This window comes from Coregonus clupeaformis, chromosome 1 (assembly GCF_020615455.1).
Source record: "Coregonus clupeaformis isolate EN_2021a chromosome 1, ASM2061545v1, whole genome shotgun sequence".
NCBI classification, from domain to species: Eukaryota; Metazoa; Chordata; class Actinopteri; order Salmoniformes; family Salmonidae; genus Coregonus; species Coregonus clupeaformis.
In genome coordinates, this window is record NC_059192.1 from 88,978,338 (window position 1) to 88,997,612 (window position 19,275).

The following is a 19,275-nucleotide window of genomic DNA, read 5'->3' on the forward strand; positions in this document are numbered from 1 at the left end:
CCCAGCGGAGACAAATGGATTCGGTTCAGTCAGTCGTCCTGATAAGCCCTTCCCAGCGGAGACAAATGGATTCGGTTCAGTCAGTCGTCCTGATAAGCCCTTCCCATAAAGTTTAGCAACAGCAGCAGCATGGCACTAGTTCAAACTTCTAAAAGAAAGTGATGTTTATTCCGAAGGGCCATTAAGCTACCTGCCGCCCTAGTATTCCGATGGGCCATTAAGCTACCTGCCGCCCTAGTATTCCGATGGGCCATTAAGCTACCTGCCGCCCTAGTATTCCGATGGGCCATTAAGCTACCTGCCGCCCTAGTATTCCGATGGGCCATTAAGCTACCTGCCGCCCTAGTATTCCGATGGGCCATTAAGCTACCTGCCGCCCTAGTATTCCGATGGGCCATTAAGCTACCTGCCGCCCTAGTATTCCGATGGGCCATTAAGCTACCTGCCGCCTAGTATTCCGATGGGCCATTAAGCTACCTGCCGCCCTAGTATTCCGATGGGCCATTAAGCTACCTGCCGCCCTAGTATTCCGATGGGCCATTAAGCTACCTGCCGCCCTAGTATTCCGATGGGCCATTAAGCTACCTGCCGCCCTAGTATTCCGATGGGCCATTAAGCTACCTGCCGCCCTAGTATTCCGATGGGCCATTAAGCTACCTGCCGCCCTAGTATTCCGATGGGCCATTAAGCTACCTGCCGCCCTAGTATTCCGATGGGCCATTAAGCTACCTGCCGCCCTAGTATTCCGATGGGCCATTAAGCTACCTGCCGCCCTAGTATTCCGATGGGCCATTAAGCTACCTGCCGCCCTAGTATTCCGATGGGCCATTAAGCTACCTGCCGCCCTAGTATTCCGATGGGCCATTAAGCTACCTGCCGCCCTAGTATTCCGATGGGCCATTAAGCTACCTGCCGCCCTAGTATTCCGATGGGCCATTAAGCTACCTGCCGCCCTAGTATTCCGATGGGCCATTAAGCTACCTGCCGCCCTAGTATTCCGATGGGCCATTAAGCTACCTGCCGCCCTAGTATTCCGATGGGCCATTAAGCTACCTGCCGCCCTAGTATTCCGATGGGCCATTAAGCTACCTGCCGCCCTAGTATTCCGATGGGCCATTAAGCAACCTGCCGCCCTAGTATTCCGATGGGCCATTAAGCAACCTGCCGCCCTAGTATTCCGATGGGCCATTAAGCTACCTGCCGCCCTAGTATTCCGATGGGCCATTAAGCTACCTGCCGCCCTAGTATTCCGATGGGCCATTAAGCTACCTGCCGCCCTAGTATTCCGATGGGCCATTAAGCTACCTGCCGCCCTAGTATTCCGATGGGCCATTAAGCTACCTGCCGCCCTAGTATTCCGATGGGCCATTAAGCTACCTGCCGCCCTAGTATTCCGATGGGCCATTAAGCTACCTGCCGCCCTAGTATTCCGATGGGCCATTAAGCTACCTGCCGCCCTAGTATTCCGATGGGCCATTAAGCTACCTGCCGCCTAGTATTCCGATGGGCCATTAAGCTACCTGCCGCCTAGTATTCCGATGGGCCATTAAGCTACCTGCCGCCCTAGTATTCCGATGGGCCATTAAGCTACCTGCCGCCCTAGTATTCCGATGGGCCATTAAGCTACCTGCCGCCCTAGTATTCCGATGGGCCATTAAGCTACCTGCCGCCCTAGTATTCCGATGGGCCATTAAGCTACCTGCCGCCCTAGTATTCCGATGGGCCATTAAGCTACCTGCCGCCCTAGTATTCCGATGGGCCATTAAGCTACCTGCCGCCCTAGTATTCCGATGGGCCATTAAGCTACCTGCCGCCCTAGTATTCCGATGGGCCATTAAGCTACCTGCCGCCCTAGTATTCCGATGGGCCATTAAGCTACCTGCCGCCCTAGTATTCCGATGGGCCATTAAGCTACCTGCCGCCCTAGTATTCCGATGGGCCATTAAGCTACCTGCCGCCCTAGTATTCCGATGGGCCATTAAGCTACCTGCCGCCCTAGTATTCCGATGGGCCATTAAGCTACCTGCCGCCCTAGTATTCCGATGGGCCATTAAGCTACCTGCCGCCCTAGTATTCCGATGGGCCATTAAGCTACCTGCCGCCCTAGTATTCCGATGGGCTAGGGGAGAAATAACTTGTAGTATTGGTCACCATCTCCAATTTGTTCCATCCCGCTTGCCACAGTAAGGGAGATGGAAGTAGCCAGATAGTGTAGCCAATATCAGGCCAGGGTGAAAGTTACATGTTCTGTAGTGATTTTCTCCGAAAATGTACAACTATGGTATTAATATCGGTCTAAAGTTACATTTTTGTAAAATAATAATAATAATAATAATAATTTTACTCCGATAAAACGTTATGATTCTGAACACTCCCACGTCCCAACTTCGGCAGACAAGTTTCAAATTCTCAATGAAGTTTCCAGACATAAGCATAAACTAGCTAGCTGGGAATCAGTACGACTGACTGAACCGAATCCGTTTGACTCCACTCGACTCTCGCTGCGCTACGAACACCAGGCGTGCCGGTATAACCTCTCCCGTCTCGAGCTCAACCGCCTGGTTTTCTGAATGAAACCGGAGCTCGCCTCGCGCTATAAATAGACCGGGCGGGCCTGACGTCACACTGGAAGCTGCATCCAGGTCGTTCTGTGGCTGCAGATGCATTTTTTTCTTCCAAGGAGCTTTCGGATGGGGAAGGACAGAGTCCTTCTGAAGGCAGCCCGAACAATGAAGCTAGATACATAGTAGCGGTTATTGTTACGTTGGGAAGGGAGAAAATGATTAACTTTCAACAAGCTGGGCCGTGATACCGGTTACGAAATGATCTTGCAGCATTTGCCTAGCTAGCTATCGGCGAGCGATTGTTATTTGTACAGTAGCTATCGAGCTACCTGCAATTTATTGAATCGCGCTCTGAACTCCTGTCTGTAGTTTTGGGTGACCAGATCGCACTCACTCAGCCCTAGAGAACGGTAGGTGCTTCTGTTATGACAGCCTGGCATCTTGTCCATCTGGGACAGAGACTAGGGTGGTGCCTGGCATCTTGTCCATCTGGGACAGAGACTAGGGTGGTGTCTGGCATCTTGTCCATCTGGGACAGAGACTAGGGTGGTGCCTGGCATCTTGTCCATCTGGAGACAGAGACTAGGGTGGTGTCTGGCATCTTGTCCATCTGGGACAGAGACTAGGGTGGTGTCTGGCATCTTGTCCATCTGGAACAGAGACTAGGGTGGTGTCTGTCCTCTCTGTCATTTCCTGTACAGAGCTCAGCACTTACGCTGTAGTTGAGTAGAGATGTACTTTAACTCATTTAATGTGGTACAAATTATATCATGCAACGATATCATTCTTGTTAGATTATTTGATTGATCTCATTAATTGATACTTACAAATAAAAAGAGTAAACTACAGCAGTCTTTGGTTGTTAAACATTGTGGAGGTTTGGCAAACCTTTTCTAAGCCAGGGTTTCCCAAACTCGGTCCTGCCCCCCCTGGGTGGACGTTTTGGTTTTTGCCCTAGCACTACACAGCTGATTAAAATAATCAAAGCTTGATGATGAGTTGGTTATTTTAATCAGCTGTGTAGTGCTAGGGCAAAAATCTAAACGTGCACCAGGGGGGGCCCCAGGACCGAGTTTGGGAAACCCTGTTCTAAGTAAACAGAAGACTTTGTTGCCATGCAACTAAATGACATCATAGTGATTATGACCAGCAGCAGACTCCCATCAACTATCTTCGGAAATTATAAACAAGTAATGAATAATTATAGAACAAGATGTAGCTAATTCGCTTAGTTTATTAGTCACATGCACAGGGTCGCAAATGTAATTGCAGGGTAAAGTGAAATTCTTAAGCTCCTATATGTTGGAACTCTCAGGCACATTTTGGGGATTGACTGATCCCAACCGGAACTTCATTTCAGAGTAGCATCACTGTTGTTGCCTAGGGCCGTGTCCTCCTCTTAGCTGCTGAAGTCAACTGTTCTGAATGTCATACAGTAGGACTAAATCTACCTTTCAGCTGGCCCCTCTTTACCAGAGCCCTTTCAGCTGGCCCCTCTTTACCCGAGACCTTTCAGCTGGCCCTCTTTACCAGAGCCCTTTCAGCTGGCCCCTCTTTACCAGAGCCCTTTCAGCTGGCCTCTCTTTACCCGAGACCTTTCAGCTGGCCCCTCTTTACCGGAGCCCTTTCAGCTGGCCTGAGCCCTTTCAGCTGGCCTCTCTTTACCCGAGCCTTTCAGCTGGCCCTCTACCCGAGCCCTTTCAGCTGGCCCCTCTTTACCGGAGCCCTTTCAGCTGGCCCCTCTTTACCCGAGCCCTTTCAGCTGGCCCCTCTTTACCGAGCCCTTTCAGCTGGCCTCTCTTTACCCGAGCCCTTTCAGCTGGCCCCTCTTTACCAGAGACCTTTCAGCTGGCCTCTCTTTACCCGAGCCCTTTCAGCTGGCCTCTCTTTACCCGAGCCCTTTCAGCTGGCCTCTCTTTACCTGAGCCCTTTCAGCTGGCCTCTCTTTACCCGAGCCCTTTCAGCTGGCCTCTCTTTACCCAAGCCCTTTCAGCTGGCCTCTCTTTACCCGAGCCCTTTCAGCTGGCCCTCTCTTTACCCGAGCCCTTTCAGCTGGCCTCTCTTTACCCGAGCCCTTTCAGCTGGCCCCTCTTCTGACCTCAGACAATACTAAACAACAGGTGTGCATTCAACAGTAGTGTAACGGCTGAAGCAAACACAAAGCTTGGTTGTCAAGAGTCCCTACTCTGTTGACGAGCTAAAATGATTTGTTTTGGATGCAGAGCTGCAGATTAGAGCCAGTTTCCTCCTCCTCTTCATCCCCCCCCTCTGTTCCCTGGCCTCGATGTGGTTCTAGAGCAGCAGTGGCAGATTAGTGGACCTCAGCGTTAATACTATCCTGTTGCCATGTCATCAGATATGTCATCAGATGTCCAGTATAATAAGAAGAATGTGAATAGCTGCTTATTAGAACCTCTTTCAGGATTGTTTGAATGAACTGAGCAACAATTATGTCTTAAATGATGTGTGTACCTACATTGTTAAGTTGCTCATCTGCATTGTTTAGGCCAGGGTTCTTCAATTCCGGTCCTGGAGGGCCGAAACACCTCTGTTTTTCATCCTCTCCTTCTAATCAGGGGCTAATTCAGACCTGGGACACCAGGTGAGTGCAATTAACTACCAGGTAGAAATAAAAAACAGAAGTGTTTCGGCCTTCCAGGACCGGAATTGAAGAACCCTGGTTTAGGCTATCTACTACCTAACATTGCATCATCATCATCCATTGTGATTGAGCCTGTTTTCTCTCCTGTCACACAGGGACCTGACCAGTAGCATGGACTACGAGAGACCCAACGTTGAGACCATTAAGTGTGTCGTGGTGGGGGACAACGCCGTAGGGAAGACACGGCTGATCTGTGCCCGGGCCTGCAACACCACTCTGAACCAGTACCAACTACTGGCCACACACGTCCCTACGGTCTGGGCTATAGACCAATACAGAGTCTGTCAAGAGGTACAGTAGCCAACCCTAATTAACCCTGACCCCTGACCCCAGCACATCTCCCTACGGTCTGGGTTATAGACCAATACAGAGTCTGTCAAGAGGTACAGTAGCTAACCCTAATTAACCCTGACCCCTGACCCCAGCACATCTCCCTACGGTCTGGGCTATAGACCAATACAGAGTCTGTCAAGAGGTACAGTAACTAACCCTAATTAACCCTGACCCCTGACCCCAGCACATCTCCCTACGGTCTGGGCTATAGACCAATACAGAGTCTGTCAAGAGGTACAGTAGCTAACCCTAATTAACCCTGACCCCTGACCCCAGCACATCTCCCTACGGTCTGGGTTATAGACCAATACAGAGTCTGTCAAGAGGTACAGTAGCCAACCCTAATTAACCCTGACCCCTGACCCCAGCACATCTCCCTACGGTCTGGGTTATAGACCAATACAGAGTCTGTCAAGAGGTACAGTAGCTAACCCTAATTAACCCTGACCCCAGCACATCTCCCTACGGTCTGGGTTATAGACCAATACAGAGTCTGTCAAGAGGTACAGTAGCTAACCCTAATTAACCCTGACCCCTGACCCCAGCACATCTCCCTACGGTCTGGGCTATAGACCAATACAGAGTCTGTCAAGAGGTACAGTAGCCAACCCTAATTAACCCTGACCCCTGACCCCAGCACATCTCCCTACGGTCTGGGCTATAGACCAATACAGAGTCTGTCAAGAGGTACAGTAGCTAACCCTAATTAACCCTGACCCCTGACCCCAGCACATCTCCCTACGGTCTGGGTTATAGACCAATACAGAGTCTGTCAAGAGGTACAGTAACTAACCCTAATTAACCCTGACCCCTGACCCCTGACCCCAGCACATCTCCCTACGGTCTGGGCTATAGACCAATACAGAGTCTGTCAAGAGGTATAGTAGCTAACCCTAATTAACCCTGACCCCTGACCCCAGCACATCTCCCTACGGTCTGGGTTATAGACCAATACAGAGTCTGTCAAGAGGTACAGTAACTAACCCTAATTAACCCTGACCCTGACCCCCAGCACATCTCCCCTACGGTCTGGGCTATAGACCAATACAGAGTCTGTCAAGAGGTACAGTAACTAACCCTAATTAACCCTGACCCCTGACCCCAGCACATCTCCCTACGGTCTGGGCTATAGACCAATACAGAGTCTGTCAAGAGGTATAGTAGCTAACCCTAATTAACCCTGACCCCTGACCCCAGCACATCTCCCTACGGTCTGGGTTATAGACCAATACAGAGTCTGTCAAGAGGTACAGTAACTAACCCTAATTAACCCTGACCCCTGACCCCAGCACATCTCCCTACGGTCTGGGCTATAGACCAATACAGAGTCTGTCAAGAGGTACAGTAACTAACCCTAATTAACCCTGACCCCTGACCCCAGCACATCTCCCTACGGTCTGGGCTATAGACCAATACAGAGTCTGTCAAGAGGTATAGTAGCTAACCCTAATTAACCCTGACCCCTGACCCCAGCACATCTCCCTACGGTCTGGGTTATAGACCAATACAGAGTCTGTCACTACCTGTCTCTACACTGCAGATCAAACGGCCCTACCTAACATCAAACGGCCCTACCTGCCATCAAACGGCCCTACCTGCCATCAAACGGCCCTACCTGCCATCAATTGGCCCGAAAGAAAGCCTGTCCCTTTAAGAACTCAGTGATGATGTCACAGCTATCGCAAGCTGGCAGGGTGTTTAGTTCATTACCAAGTGCAGCTCGCCACCTGCTGCTGTGAACACAAATCTCAGTTTTGGACATCATTTCCCTTCACTGTGTGTGAATACCAGAACTGTAAGTAAGGTATATGTTTTCCCCCTGTTTTACTGATGAAAGTTGTCAATAGTTTATATATCTAGTTTTTATGCTAGCTACCTATCTAACATTGTTAGCTACATTTTCACCTGTCATTGTTAGCTGGTTAGTCTGATGTTGCTAGCTAGCTAGCTAGCTAACATTGTTAGCTACATTTTCACCTGTCATTGATAGCTGGTTAGTCTGATGTTGCTAGCTAGCTATCTAACATTGTGTTGATAAAACAAGTTTACTGGAGAACGGAGACCAAGTAGAGACTTTCGGACAAGGTGGATAATTGTATAATATGAGGCAGTTTATTCAGAGGTAAAGATATCTGTAAATAGCGTGCACGGACCCGTTCGTCAACCTCGTAGGGAGATATCTGAGAGAGCGAGCCCCTAAACATTGTGTGCTGACATTTTATACAATAAAATAAAGTAGGTTGATTCTAGTAGTTCTGATCTTCTGATTGGTCCTGATGAGTTGGTCGAGGTCACTTCCATTGCATTGGCTCTGAGTCGGGTTCTCTGTCTTCAGATGTTCAGCCTAAGAGAAGGGGGTTTTTGTGTGTGTGTGCTTAACAATGATGATGTGTGTGTGTGTGTGTGTGCGTGTGTGTATGTGTGTGTGTGTGTGTGTGTGTGTGTGTGTGTGTGTGTGTGTGTGTGTATGTGTGTGTGTGTGTATGTGTGTATGTTTAACAATGATGATGTGTGTGTGTGTGTGTGTGTGTATGTGTGTGTGTGTGTGGGGGGTGTGTGTGTGTATGTCCTCAGAGCAATAACTTGTGAGTTGGGAGAACTGAGAGACCTATGGCGTGGGTGTTGTCCATAGCCACCTGCTGATAAGGCCGACAAGATAGAAGTCTTTGTGCATTGTATTAAATCCAAAGGCCCAACACAAGATGGGTCATGCACAAGATTTTAGTCAGACCAAGCTATAACATTATATATATTTACTACGACAAATCCCTCTCTTCACGTCTCCCCAGAGACGTGACCAAGTAACAGTAAAGAAGGAAAACTTAAGACGTGACACAAGCTAACAGTGTAATTGGCAAAATAGGGAAAACTTTATCAGAAGATAAAGTTTTGATTCCCCCCTCCTCACGTCTCACAAGAGACGTGACATAAAGCTGAAATGCTGCAATTTGGCAAAATAGGGAAAACTTTATCAGAAGATAAAGTTTTACATTCCCCCTCTTCACGTCTCACAAGAGACGTGACAAAAAAGCTTAAATGCTATTCATCATCCAGATATCCTTGGTCAGCATCGTCAATAGCAAGCAAAGGAAACATCTGACCGTTATCTGCAGGATGTGGATCAATAGCGGTGGTTATAATCCTGGTTGTCAGCGTCCGTATGCATGGAATGCAACAGCATCCACAAAGCACTAGAATTGCAGCAAAATTGAGATGGATACAAGTATAGAAGAAACAAGCGTTTTATATTTACCAAACGCATCCATCCAAGAGTCCCACATTGAAGTGTCCACCCCTGAGTGGCTCTTCATCTTACCATTAAGAGTTCGTAACCCTTCCAGGGCAATTATCAAACTGCCATCTGTGGCTGTATTGTTGGGAATAAAGGTACAACATTGTTCACCAAACATAGCACATACTCCTCCTTTTTCAGCCAGGAGCATGTCGACAGCAATACGATTTTGGAAAGCCATGAGAGAGGTTGCAGCCAACTGTCCAATTGCCTAATTTTAACATTAATGTATGCAGTTAATTCTATCGACGTTTTTATTAATAGTACAACAGTCAGCACCCAAAAGGACGAGCCCCCAAAAACTGTACTCCATGTACCCATGTTCAAGGACAGTTTCACAGACAACAAAGAGAGAGTGTTCTTATCAGCCTGTTATGTGAAACAATCCATATCAGTATAGTGCTCCTCATTAATGCATTCCTTCCAAGCTATTCATCACATACAGATCCAAAAAATAAAACCCAACAATTTTATGGTGTCACTCTAAACAGAGTATAATCACCCTTAAGAATAACAGGATATGGAAATTAAATCACAACATTTAATGTTAATAGAAAATAAAAATAATAATTTTAACCCTCTATTCCTCCCCTACACCTAACATGTACTGAGTTGGCTACCAGCCACCCAGGAATCCTTTACCTTCACATCAGGAAGAATAAACAATCACAGTGGTTAGTAAAAACGTAAGGTAATAAATGAGCAAGAACTGAAAATAAATGCGTGTATGTATTTTACTAGGCAAAACATGGATCATCCAGCTTGGTCTCAGAGTCAGTAGCAGAGTCACCTGCATCATCCTGGGCCGGTAACAACAGCATCATACCTGACGCCTGCACCACTCCTACCACTGACCTCCTGAGACAGGGGACGATGCAAGCAGCACAACACATTAACAGCAAAAACACAATTACTAGGGTCAGAAATCCAGTAACCACCATAGAAGAGTACTCACCAAACCAGTCACTCAGCCAGGAAATAAGGCAACATCCACAAAGAACAAGTATACCCATAGAGGCCATAACTTCACCCAGAATAGTCACAACAATAGTTTTCCATTTACCAAATACGTTATCAAACCAACCGTTTATGGAGCTATCAATACCAGAGTTCTCAACCAGTTCGTTCGCCAGCGTGGTGATGGTCACTCAAGCGCTTTGGTCACGGGCCCGTCCGGTGCTATATTGTTGGAGATGAAAGTACAGCACATATATCCAAACAGAACACAAACCCCGTCCCGCTCAGCCAAAAGCATATCTAAAGCTATTCTATTCTGCCATGTCATTAAGCTAGTTGCCGCTGTCTGCTCAGCTAATCCCTTTATTGCATCACGAGTGTGGTTAATAAATCTTTTGCTGGTTATATTAAATATAATTTATCCAATCTACATTTTTATTAATTGTTTGACCACCAGAAAATACTTGATTCAAACCCAGCTGCGATCTGATTGTGGATCCCATCAATATATATCCTTTCATCAAAGGATCCCGGGAGGAGGTCCTACTTTCTATGTGACAACTCACCAATCTCTGACACGTTTGATTGTTTGCGTATGTAGGTGAGTTCACAATCAGTTATCACCACACATCCATCAGATGTCAGCACGGGCCTGGTTTTGGCTCCTATAATCCTCTTGCTGCAACAAAGAGGAGAGATTTAGTCATGGTCTCTTTAGGTGTGACATTCTCTGTGTGGGAGCAGGAGCTAAGATGCCCTACCCTGTATCCTATCCTTACTAGTCCTAGAAAAACAATAATAAGAATCCCCTGTGACTTCAAACTGAGGCAACCCAGGTCGGGATGACTTTGTTATCGGGGGAAACAGATAGTGCAAGTTACCATAAGACTCTTTCACCACATTCCCAGGTGGCTTGCATGGAGGAAAAACCTGACAGAGAGTTAAAGCCTGTCAAGGGGAACGGAGTAGTTGTTATCCCTGGTTTGGCTGTCCTACAGGCAAAACAGTCCTCTTTAGACATAGTTTTTTTCCCGTATACTGAATCCATTCCAACCACAGGTTAAGATTTCTATACCCCGTTTCCACCTGTACTACTTCCTCCAGGTCCATAGTTTTGCACTATCTTTATCACAGCCCCGGTCTCACTACCTCCCTCAGAGAGGTTTACTCTAGAATTTCCCCTTTCCCTACGTCTAGCTGTCTCCTATGCCTTTTCAACTTGTTAGGTTAACTACCACTTCTGGCTGAAACAGGAGGGTCCGTGTGTGTTAGGAATATGGCCCCCACAATCAGACAGCTACCTACCGTCGGGAGACCTGTGAATCCCCACCCTTGCCCTGAGAACATGTCAGATGCCAGAGGCCAACCCATTGCTTTACCTTCTATCGAACTCACACAGGGATGATCAGACAGGGTAAGGGAATCTTCGTTAAGGAGGCAACCCCCGAGCCCTAGTGGTGATCGGATCTTTCTCCTAACTCTGTGTTTGTTCGTCAGGTGTAGCTGGTTTTGTACAGTGTGTGACATGCACCCAGATGGATCTCTCAGCTATTCTGCTGGCAAAGGCAGTACTTGGTAGGGCCCTTCCCGCCAGGCCTGATTCAGTCTCCTGGTTAGATAGAGTGGGTCACCTTCTCCTTTAGTTCACCTGTGGGGCACAAAACCTCTGACATACAGGTGTGGTTAATAAACTATCATACATGTTTTTTTTTTTTTAAAGTATTTTGTCCTCTCCTTCGTATATATTTAATAAAGTATTTTGTCCTCTCCTTCGTATATATTTAATATTTAATCCAACCATCCCCCTCTTTGACACATGATTTGGCCATGTGTCAATATTACCACCTACCTAAACAATCACTTTAGTTAATATTGGTATTTCATTATCCAATTGCCATTCCTCCACTCTCTCTTCTGTTATTTATGGTTCAAATCAAATATATTATTACCAAATTATAATCTTCTTCACAATTATCACAGTACTATAAATTACCCTCAACTTAGTAAAATAAACTATCTTAAAGTCTTCCTCTCATGCCTTTAGAATGTACTAGTGTGGATGATTAATTAACACCAGAATGTTAAAACAGAGTTCAGAAGCCATTGAAATCATTTAACGAACTGTTTAATCCCATAGTATACTAAACAATTACCATTATTCTAAATATTTCATAAATGTTAGTTATCCCAAGTGTTCATTAAGTCCTCATGACATTCATTCTCATAAGAAATCATATATACCCCAAACTCAGCCAAAACCTAAAAAATCCATAAAATTCACTGTGTGCACCTTTAAGACCTATAACCCTTGACCTGCTGAAAACCCCCCAAAAATTGAAACAAGGCTTTATAAACATCATACTAGGTGTGTTGTTTTTATTTGAAAACCCAATTTGAAAAACAACCACAAATAGCCAGGCCTTAATTTGGTAGCTCACTTTCATGACCTAAATACTGCCTAACTTCACTACTGCTCCCCTAGCCCTTGGCAACATTCCAACGAGATGAGCTAATCTCTTTCTCCTGGTTATCCCCAGTCTTAACCCATCAATAATTGTTTGTATCAATCTAATTCCTCATAACTAATCTATAAAACCACTCAAAATTCCTCGTGTATACAATTATTATTTAATTGATTACCCTAACTCTGCTACATGTACCAAACATTTATATTTTCCCGCTAAACCATTTCAGTTCGCTATTCAATTTATTTAACTGTTCTCTCTGATTATGCCCTAATTAATAAAACAAATACTAGCTATCGTTGATTAGCATACATTTAATAATGTTCCTACCATCTGAACTGTACTGTCTCTCACCCTCCCCTTGCTCCTTGGGGAGAGCGCATGGTAACCTTATAACATATTTTCATAGACTTTTCTAGAATACTTCTATTTAAGCTATCTAATTCAACCTTTCACATCCACATAGTAATCTAGGTATATAGCCCCACTGCGAAAGCTTTGTCTACTGTCCCTACCTGTGTTCGAACCAGGGACATCGCCAGTCACTCCACACCATCTACGATTCTCACAAAGTAAATACTTTCACGTCGCACATCCAGCCACGTCATCACCCCCCGTCTAGCCAGCCCTTCCGTCTCAAACACCCTAGTAGCCTAAATAAAACACACTCTAACAGCGTTCTGCATTTTCATCTATCATCGGGTTTAAGAACTAACGTAACAACATTAACTATTCTCTATTGCTGTAGTAACGTCTTGTTTGGTTCAGTTTATTTATTACGGAGTGTCCATAATACTATAATAATACATAATCGAATTCCCCTCATGCATACAGATTTCACCTTATGCCATTGAAATGCCAAATAAACCATAATAGTTCAATGGAGCCCCCTATTGGCTCTCCCCTACCTATACATTACTTCTACAACCACTTTAGTTATGGTCCGATTACAAATTAAACCTTATCACATGATCAAACAACGCCACAACCTTAAACTCATATGGGGCGGCAGGCAGCTTAGTGATCAGTAGCGCCGCGCCAAGAACCGAGAGGTCGCGGTTCCAATCCCCGAGCCGACCAGGCGAAAAATCTGCCGATGTGCCCTCGAGCAAGGCACTCAACCCCAATCGCTCCTGCAAATCGCTCTGGACAAGAGCGTCTGCCAAATCACCAAAAATGCAAATGTAAATATTCTCTACTTTCTCACCCATCTCATCCCTCGTCAGAAACCCACAGGCACCTCTCAAATAATCACCCCGTGGTGTTCCCAGCCAACTCCAGTCTTTCCTCGCTCCAAAAGCCACACTTTCGCTCTCTCCAGCCCCTCCCCTCGCAACTCTCTCTTTCTCTCTCACTGCTCATTTCTCCTTTACACACCTTATGTATCTGTTTTAAGCATGGATTCGAGTTTATCTGCGTCCAGACGTCCCTCAAAACCATACCTCTCCCTCCACCTAATGTCTAGAACTCTGCCACAGTTAAACTTCTACCTCCTCGCAACCTATAGGGTAGGACCTCCCCTAATAGGATTTATGCAAAAGGTCTCAGTTCAAACTGGGTCCCTTTAGGAATCTAGTTGTGGGTCAAATCTTATCCACCAATGCGTCAATCCGTAGTTCGACACATTCTGGATACGTTTATCTTTATTCCTTATTCCTTATTCCTTATTCCTTAATTCCTTAGTATAAAACACAATACCAGATATCTCATGTATGCCTTAATTCATTAGGATGGAAAATTATTTAACAAGTATTCATACTCACGCTCAGTACTACTGATCATAAATTGGTATTGGTCTATAATACAATATGCAAGATTTCGTTTTAACAGGCTCTGCATACCTTTTTAGAAGAGCGCGCTCTGATCAGGTTTCCTGAGCCAAGACGAATAGTTGATTTCTCCAGGATTTTCAGGTCACTCTTCCGTCTGTTTTTAGATCGATGATTTGCCTTTTCCTCTCGCACCAACTTTTAGATCGAATTAAAAAACCATTCGGCACCACTCCCGCTCTATCCTGTATTTTTTTGATCTAGATATTCATTAAACTTGAGTTTTGGGACGGTAGTGGTTGCCATGGTTATACAGTTTTTTTAGACTATCTTGGTGCTCTTAGCCCGTCACTGGCCGAATCCAGCAATGTATTCTTGGCGCTGACTGAGATTTATCTCTGATGTCCCACCCTCGTACACAAAAAAATGTTCAATACTTTATTATTAGGAATTATTTTGCAAAAGGTATTATTGTTTTTCAATTATTCGAATTATTATATATTTTCCCAAAAGGTATCAGAACCGCCCTTTTGGAACAATATATTAACAAACTCAAGCGCTCCCAAAATAATTATCAATTTAATTTTAGGAATTATTTAGCAAAAGTTATTATTGTTTTTCAGTTATTCGAGTTATTATATATTTTCCCAAAAGGTATCAGAACCGCCCTTTTGGAACAATATATTAACAAACTCAAGCGCTCCCAAAATAATTATCAATTTAATTTTAGGAATTATTTAGCAAAAGTTATTATTGTTTTTCAGTTATTCGAGTTATTATATATTTTCCCAAAAGGTATCAGAATCGCCCTTTTGGAACAATATATTAACAAACTCGAGCGCTTCCAAAATAATTATCAATCTAATTTTAGGAATTATGAAAATACCAACACCACAAGAGGGAAAAAGTTCAAGTCAGCTTTTAGCGCAGCGGCTACATAACAGGCAAAATAGGACTCGGTGGTCCTCTTAAAAGTTATCCACTAGTTAGTCTCATGAAACGGCCAATCTTACACAACATTCAGGTTATCATTTCAACAATTACATTTTCATTACATATCAGCATCAACACACGAATTCAGTTTAAGTTCCTCACAGTACATATAGTTGAGTGCCACGTCAACCAATTGCCCGACTATCTGAACTTGTATTTTTATTTTTATTTTTTTGATTCTCCTCAAGGAGACTCCCAGTCGTTTAAACCATTCAACTGGCGTCTAGTCGGGAGAACCTTTTCTGGACTTGGATTCTCACGGAATTAACTCAACCCGACTATCTAAATCTTTTTATCAAGTCACCAGATCCTTCTCTTGTGGATCAAATAAAAGGGGTCCATCGCTTGTGGACCAAAACCTCTGTAATAGGCTCCTCACTAGAAAGCCGCATTTCAACAGAAAATAAAACCACTGTAACTAGACTTCTTCTCTTAGAGTCACATTTCAACAGTAAAAACCTAAGCAACACACGAATTCAGTTTAAGTTCCTCACAGTACATATAGTTGAGTGCCACGTCAACCAATTGCCCGACTATCTGAACTTGTATTTTTATTTTTATTTTTTTGATTCTCCTCAAGGAGACTCCCAGTCGTTTAAACCATTCAACTGGCGTCTAGTCGGGAGAACCTTTTTCTGGACTTGGATTCTCACGGAATTAACTCAACCCGACTATCTGAATCTTTTTATCAAGTCACCAGATCCTTCTCTTGTGGATCAAATAAAAGGGGTCCATCGCTTGTGGACCAAAACCTCTGTAATAGGCTCCTCACTAGAAAGCCGCATTTCAACAGAAAATAAAACCACTGTAACTAGACTTCTTCTCTTAGAGTCACATTTCAACAGTAAAAACCTAAAGAATTCAGATATCTTTACATATGTGCCTTTTGAGTCATAATAGATATGTTATAAATTTTACAGTAATCCATACTCACGCCCAGTACTTACTGATCATAATTTAGTTTATCCTACAATACAATATGCAGATTTTGTTTTAACAGGTTCTGCTTACCTTTGTATTGACGGCCGTCTAGATCAGTTTCCTGAGGCGAGCTGGATTCCCGGCTGCTCCTGCGGACAGGTCACCCGTCCTTTCAGATCCGTCTCTTACTTGTCTCCTGTCTCTATCAACTTTTATGGACCGAATTCAGAGTTAGAAAACCACCCTCTGCTACCAAGTTTGTTGATAAAACAAGTTTACTGGAGAACGGAGACCAAGTAGAGACTTTCGGACAAGGTGGATAATTGTATAATATGAGGCAGTTTATTCAGAGGTAAAGATATCTGTAAATAGCGTGCACGGACCCGTTCGTCAACCTCGTAGGGAGATATCTGAGAGAGCTGAGCCCCTAAACATTGTGTGCTGACATTTTATACAATAAAATAAAGTAGGTTGATTCTAGTAGTTCTGATCTTCTGATTGGTCCTGATGAGTTGGTCGAGGTCACTTCCATTGCATTGGCTCTGAGTCGGGTTCTCTGTCTTCAGATGTTCAGCCTAAGAGAAGGGGTTTTTGTGTGTGTGTGCTTAACAATGATGATGTGTGTGTGTGTGTGTGTGCGTGTGTGTATGTGTGTGTGTGTGTGTGTGTGTGTGTATGTGTGTGTGTGTGTATGTGTGTGTGTGTGTATGTGTGTGTGTGTGTATGTGTGTATGTTTAACAATGATGATGTGTGTGTGTGTGTGTGTGTGTATGTGTGTGTGTGTGTGGGGGTGTGTGTGTGTATGTCCTCAGAGCAATAACTTGTGAGTTGGGAGAACTGAGAGACCTATGGCGTGGGTGTTGTCCATAGCCACCTGCTGATAAGGCCGACAAGATAGAAGTCTTTGTGCATTGTATTAAATCCAAAGGCCCAACACAAGATGGGTCATGCACAAGATTTTAGTCAGACCAAGCTATAACATTATATATATTTACTACGACAATTGTTAGCTACATTTTCACCTGTCATTGTTAGCTGGCTAGTCTGATGTTGCTAGCTACTTGTATTTTTGTTTCAGTCATTGGATTATTATAACAGATGAGCGCTGTATATCTTGTTTTGTTATTGCTAAATGAATGTGCCTTATCTTAGTATTGATGCCGTTGTATTCATGTTTTATTATTATTTTCAGGCCACATCTTGTATGGATAAATGGACAGTTAATTGGATAATCACAGCTGACTGACATGGCGCAGAATTGCAAACATTTAAAATCTCCAATCAACATTAAAGAACCCTAAACTGAGGAACTGTCTCTCTAATAGGAGTACAATCTCCATAACTTCACCTACTCAATTAGCGTATTCATTCCAGAGGCATCACCCTCTAATACGTGGTCCTTCAGAGTCGGATTTAGTAAACCACCCGACGATATGGATCCAACACATACAGACGCACCTGACCCATCCGTGCAGCCCCGTTCACAGAGAGAAAGACGTCCCCCAGCCCACCTGGGTGATTATGCTGTTGAATATCTCCCTCCGAGGAACAATGACTATCCATCACTCAGGCAACTCCCTCATTAGGACGAAGGAGTAGTCGAGCGGACGTCCGATCAGAGAGGAGTGCTACCAGCTCCAGATAGATTGTCCGCTCATCGGTGAGCCGCTTCCCAGACCTATCCCACCTATGCTGGAGGAAAGAATGAAGCTCATGGAGTTGAATAACCTACAACGTCAGCTAGAGCAAGATCACAATGTCGACGTAGAGTGTTGACGCATTGCAGCCGACGCCAGAGAAGCTCAGCGTCAACAGGAGGAAGCTCACCAGGCCCGAGAAGCAATAGCTACACAACTGAACAGGCAGCGGCATCTACAGAAGGTAGCTAATGAGCTAGAGCTACCAAGCGTGTCACATCCTGTCTTAAAGAAAGAGATGAAGATGTTGATGCAGCCAGAACCCAGATGACTCAGTCAGAGCAGAGGAACCCCTCACCAGCACCGTCTGATGAATCCTGTGACAGCTGTGTGTCTATCCCACTGACACAGCCACAACACGCCAACCTGGCAGAAAGAGGCAGAGCCTATGAAGACTCACAACATCTTCTCCCTGCCTACCCGAGGCACTCATCACCAGCTCCCGTGGTTCCATATCGCCACCAGCACGTGTCTCCATACCCCGGACCAGCACCTGCGGCTCCATACCCTGGACCAGCATCCGCAGCGCCACATCCTGCACCAGGATTTCCACCATACTCTGTTCCAGGTGAACCCTACTTACCTGCGGGACAAAGCATGCCCTATCCCACTGCAGCAGCACCATATCCTGCTCCGGGACAGATGGCACCCTACCCGGAGCCTGCTCCGCCACCTGGCACGGATCAGCTGATTGCCTCATGAAACGGCATGCCAAAGCCGTCATTGCCCTACTTTGAGAGCGGTAGAGAGAGTGACTTTGCCCTCCTCAAGATGACCCTAGATGACCTAATGAGCAGTCACAGACACCTAAATGAGCGGTATAAGTATCAAGTGGTCCTGGCCCACCTGAAACTACAGAGTGCAGTCCAGTTCACTAAGGCCTACATGCACAAACCAAGACCTTACACTGCTGCCTTACAAGCCCTGCAGGACAAGTACGGTCAGCCCCGCCAACTCGTCCAGTGTGAGCTAGCCACCATCCTAAACTCCCCGCCGTCAGGTTCGGAGATGCAGATGCCTTCGACACCTTTGCCCTGTCTGTCCACTCACTGGTAGGCATGCTCAGGACCCTTGAGGGGCAGAACGGCTATGAGCTCAGATGTGGATCCCACATCAACCGACTCTTGAGCAAGATGCCACAGAGCTACCGAGATGAATTCGTTGAGTACTGCTTCGATCGCGGCATCCTCAGGACTGGCATGGACCAGAGGTACACCCTACACGACTTGGCAGCCTGGTTGCAGAAGAAGTCCCAGGCTAAGTGCATATCAAGCAGCGCCGCAGCCCTCTATCAAGGTGATATGCCTTTCAAGAAAGACCACCGTGCCTTCACGAGACAGGAGCGATCTGCTTCAATTCTCTTCAACGCAAGTGAAGTTCCAAACCCCAAGGAAATCCAAACCCAAGCCATACTGTCCCTACTGTGACAATAAAGAACACTTTCTCAACTCATGTGAAGAGTTCAAGAAGCTGAACACAGGACAGATCGTCAAGTGGATAAAGGATGGAAAAAGGTGTTGGAAGTGCGGACGATCCCACAAAGCTGATGCTTTGCACCCTCAGACGACCTTGCAAGACATGTAAAGAGAAGCACCTAACGGTCCTTCTCGACGCCATACTG

The 19,275-nt window shown here is 45.4% G+C and overlaps 1 protein-coding gene across 2 annotated transcripts in view; it reads left to right on the plus strand.

Moving 5' to 3' along the window:
• The first annotated feature begins 2,661 nt into the window (after positions 1–2,661).
• The window catches only part of rhobtb1 (Rho related BTB domain containing 1), a 48,977-nt gene continuing 32,363 nt past the window's right edge, over positions 2,662–19,275 (plus strand). Inside the window, exons 1-2 of one of the 2 annotated variants that reach the window (XM_045225114.1) lie at positions 2,662–2,974; positions 5,322–5,517. In XM_045225114.1, coding sequence (XP_045081049.1) covers positions 5,338–5,517 — 180 coding nt within the window. In that variant the 5' untranslated portion in view covers positions 2,662–2,974; positions 5,322–5,337. Of the gene's footprint in view, positions 2,975–5,321; positions 5,518–6,952; positions 6,991–19,275 lie in introns of those variants that run through there. The other variant, XM_045225115.1, reaches the window with a different exon arrangement.